Source organism: Acyrthosiphon pisum, chromosome A1, assembly GCF_005508785.2.
Source record: "Acyrthosiphon pisum isolate AL4f chromosome A1, pea_aphid_22Mar2018_4r6ur, whole genome shotgun sequence".
Taxonomy (NCBI): Eukaryota; Metazoa; Arthropoda; class Insecta; order Hemiptera; family Aphididae; genus Acyrthosiphon; species Acyrthosiphon pisum.
This window is the reverse complement of record NC_042494.1, coordinates 149,701,105-149,705,241: the sequence shown is the minus strand read 5'-3', so window position 1 is coordinate 149,705,241 and position 4,137 is coordinate 149,701,105. Positions and strand designations below refer to the sequence as shown.

At 29.7% G+C, this 4,137-nt stretch overlaps 1 protein-coding gene across 1 annotated transcript in view; it reads right to left on the bottom strand.

Moving 5' to 3' along the window:
• The window catches only part of LOC115033577, a 2,875-nt gene extending 2,086 nt beyond the window's left edge, over nt 1-789 (bottom strand). Inside the window, exons 1-2 of the mRNA XM_029486386.1 lie at nt 272-789; nt 4-187 (exon numbers count right to left, since the gene is read on the bottom strand). Of these exons, the coding sequence (XP_029342246.1) occupies nt 4-187; nt 272-472 (385 nt within the window). The 5' untranslated portion in view covers nt 473-789. The remainder of the gene's footprint in view (nt 1-3; nt 188-271) is intronic.
• Nucleotides 790-4,137: the final 3,348 nt, after the last annotated feature.

The following is a 4,137-nucleotide window of genomic DNA, read 5'->3' as shown; positions in this document are numbered from 1 at the left end:
TACCAAGTTTATTATATTGTTCGTCCTCAATAGCCACAACTGCACAACTGTCGACATCGGGTAAAGTGACTCTCACACTATCTCCGACGTTAGCTGGGGGAAACTTATGGATAGACCTAAATTTAATTTTTTCAGCTTGATTTATCAAACAGATTTCAGAATTTTTTCTATTATTATCGATTGATTTCTGTAAAAAAAATAGTTATCATATTATATTTAGTTATTTAGAAAAATGTAGGCAATTTCAAATTTTCAAATATCAATATCATACCTGTCTTATAGATATTAAGTCACATAACCCTTCGTCCTTTGATGCTTCATTCACCACTTGAATATTATATTTTGCATTCACATCTTCTTCTACATTGATATTGTTTAAAAATATTTCTAGATCATCTTCAGTATTGATTTTATCAACGGATTCGCTAGGAAAATGTGTAGTCAAACCAACTCTCATATCTGTTCCAAACATTGCCTCGTACGGTGACCTAAAGGTATTTCGATAATATGTTAATAATACAATTTTATAATATGAAAATTTGACAAAAAAAAAAATGATAAATATCTAAATATTAATTTTAAACTACCTTTGAACTACTTTGAATACCAGAATGAAGCGCTTTATTCTTCATTAACTGCACAAATCTCAACCCTTCTTTCCATGATTTTACGCTATTAGTTTGCATCCAAGTGATCAACATATTTTGTATATCTTGATTAGCCCTTTCCACGCTACCGTAAATACAACTAAACCGGCAGGGGTCCATCAGTGAGGCGCTCGAAGTAATCTACGTCAATCCAGCCGTACGGCAGGCCGTCCGAGCATTGTGCTTGGACGTTGTAGCTCATCCCACAATATACTGTTGGTGATATCTTTAAAGGTCTAATAAATAAATCCTACAACATCGTTGTAGGGTTGCTACTGACAGCTCCATTGTGCACGATTTGGGGTAACTCCCAAGTACCGGAGTCGTTTTAACGATTGATTAACTTCAAAGATTAAGTTCTCGCCTCACGCCAAAAATGTTTTGTCAATTTTTCTTTTTTTTTGTTCAACCCACCAGTTTTTGGCCACCAAGTGAATCGTAATAGGTAAATACATTATAATTATACGTTATAATCGTCGTCGTTATTGTAAATATATTTATATCATATTTGAATATTTGATTTTTACCAACTATTAAGTAAATACCGTATACCGTATAGCAGAGGTCCCCAAACTGTGGGTCGCGATTATATTTTTGGTGGGTCGTGCTATATTTTGAAATAGTACATATTTTTCGTTGATGTACGAAGTTCAAATTCAGTTTTTCATTAATCGTTATCTGCGATTATATATAGCGATTTATCTGAAACAAATTAGTGTTAGTAGGTACCTAAAAAAAAAAGCTCATTCAATGTATTGAGGGTCGCCAAATTTTGAAAAATTCTCAAAATGGGTCGTACAATAAAAAGTTTGAAACCTCTGCCGTATAGAATGTTGTGATCGGATTCGTGGTATAAATACCAAATAGGTACTAAATAGGTAGCTATTAATATGAGTTTAAATATTTTAAACATACCTACATTGTACCATTGTATACCGCCTGCGTTACTCCTAACTAATTCGTATCTTATAAACTACAACTGATTAAGTTAACCGGGTCAGTTAAAGCCTTTACTGTCCACTATAGAAGGAAAGAGGTTATTTTTAAACGTCTCGACCGACATTGGAAATTAAACTTTCGGTGCAGGCGTGACAGTAAAATCGTTTAATTTTTTAATTTCACAAATAAAATATATGCAAATAACGTCGTTGTTGATAATGACCACGTAATAATAAATTATTGTTTAAGCTACCTATATATTAAGTCCAGACATAGTTTCATCATTCATCAATAACGATTTATAAAATGTATTATTATTAAATTGTACCTATCTCTTTATCCATCGAAATTCTTCGCTAATGTCGTTTTTTTTTATCCAACACGATACTTTCATTACCTCTTTTCATCAAAACAATTACGTTGTCTCGACACCTGTCCTGTAAATAATGTAGGTAATACAGACGGATTGTTTTTTTTAAAAACACTTGTTGAGAGAAATTTCTAATTTTTCAATATTTTATGCACACGAAAATATTCGTTTGTTTGTAATAACTAATAACTAATCATTATTTTACTCGTAAGAGGAACTTAATTATATTATAATATCTTAATTTAATATAAATTCGAGTGACTATAGTGAGTTAGTAATTATTATAGTAAATTATAGGTTTAAATAAACATTAAGGATATGAAGTAAATTATAGGTATCTATAGGTAGGTTTGAGCCCAAGTTGTAAAAAATACATAGGGTCGGATAACAAGTTATCATCTCGGCACCTCAGTAGGTATTTCATGTACGCATAATATCTTGTCGCGTATTCTGTAATATTGGAGTTTCTCAAAAATTTACGAATTTCACTATACCTTAATAAGGTTATTATCTAGTAATAAGTGACAATAGTGTCGTTGTCTTCACTAACGCGTGCCATTGTCGATGACGAGTGGCGATCTCCACCATGGGGTTTACTGAATTTAAGTCTCGGATGGCGCATCCGTTTTGTAGTTTTTACGGTTGTTGAATGGGTATATTATTATGTCGTATAACTGAAAGCTTGACGTAAAATTAACTATTTAATAGTTAACTAATAATTGTTGTCGTCGTCGATAAACACCGTGCAGCATGCAAGTTGTTTACTGAAGTGTATAGGTACCTTATAATTTATTGATAATTTTATTTTATTTTTTATAATGATACTTTTGCACCTCCTTTAAAATAGCCAGCGTTGGTTTTCTTACCATCCCATTAATTTTATACCTATGTGGATGTGGATCGAGATTTTTTACTCCTGTGCGCTGTTCGCTCAATCATTTATGAACAAATACAATATATTATATACAAGCATACTGCAGTACGCGCAACACCCTAATTTAACACGAACATTTATGTAGGTAGATTGCCTATTTAAATGAAAATGTTTTAGGAAGGTAGTAATATTAACATATTCATGGCCATTTTTCAAAAATTCAACCATTTGGAATGGTCGAAAGTAATGAAATTTGTATTTTTTTTTTTTTAATGGCAAAAGCAACTATTAATACCTAATTCAAAAAGCCCTATTTTCAACCAACTCGAATAAACAACATTTTTTTACCTTAAAAATTGACTGACGAACATCAGTTTAAAGTTTAAACATATGTGGTTTTCCTAAATTTTTCAAAACATTTTTGAGAAGCCTTTATTTTGACTTGCTAATTTTTTTACATTCAACAAAAGTAATATTTTATCTACATTACAACTTACAAGTCCTCTTTTCATTAGGAATCAGTTTACAAAGACACAAGGTGGAGATTAAAGATTATTTAAATTAATTAAAAAAATTAATTTTTCATAATATTATACATTAACCTATTTTATTAATAATATTATAATTTATAAGAAACAAATATTGAATATAGTACAAATTATCTGATTATCTGATGTATCTACATTTATTGTATAAATGTGTATTGTGTACTATTTTGATTAGCTATGACCAATAGTTATATATACTATTATAGTATTATATATACATTAGCAAATCAAATTTAACCCAGATAAAGCTTTTTGTATGTATCTTACGATCTTTAACAACGAAATAGATTTGGAATTCGTATATAGATACTTAAAATATTTTGAAAATTAAACATTTATTTTTTACAATAATTAATTTTTATGGGAAAAGTGTAGTAGTTTTATTAAATTATAAACAATTTAATGATTATTGTTAATAGAGCCATGTTACACCATTTAAGGCGTATGCTAACTTCTCCTTATATCTGTTCGTAATTTAATAAAAAGTATTGTGCATGTGTTTAATGAAACCCGCAATAAGCACCAGTCTAATTATTATTTAATATTTATTAAAATATATAAATATAATTTAGTCGTTACTTTGGAAATGTAACTATGTCGTGATAAATTAGCAACATGAATACATGATTCCTGTTTATAGAAATGGACATTAATTATTAAATTACAAAAATATGTTTTAATATGGCATGCTAGATGATTCACCACTAATGCTAACACACGTTTTCCCTTTAAGAGGATTCGATATATCGTGATTTTCTG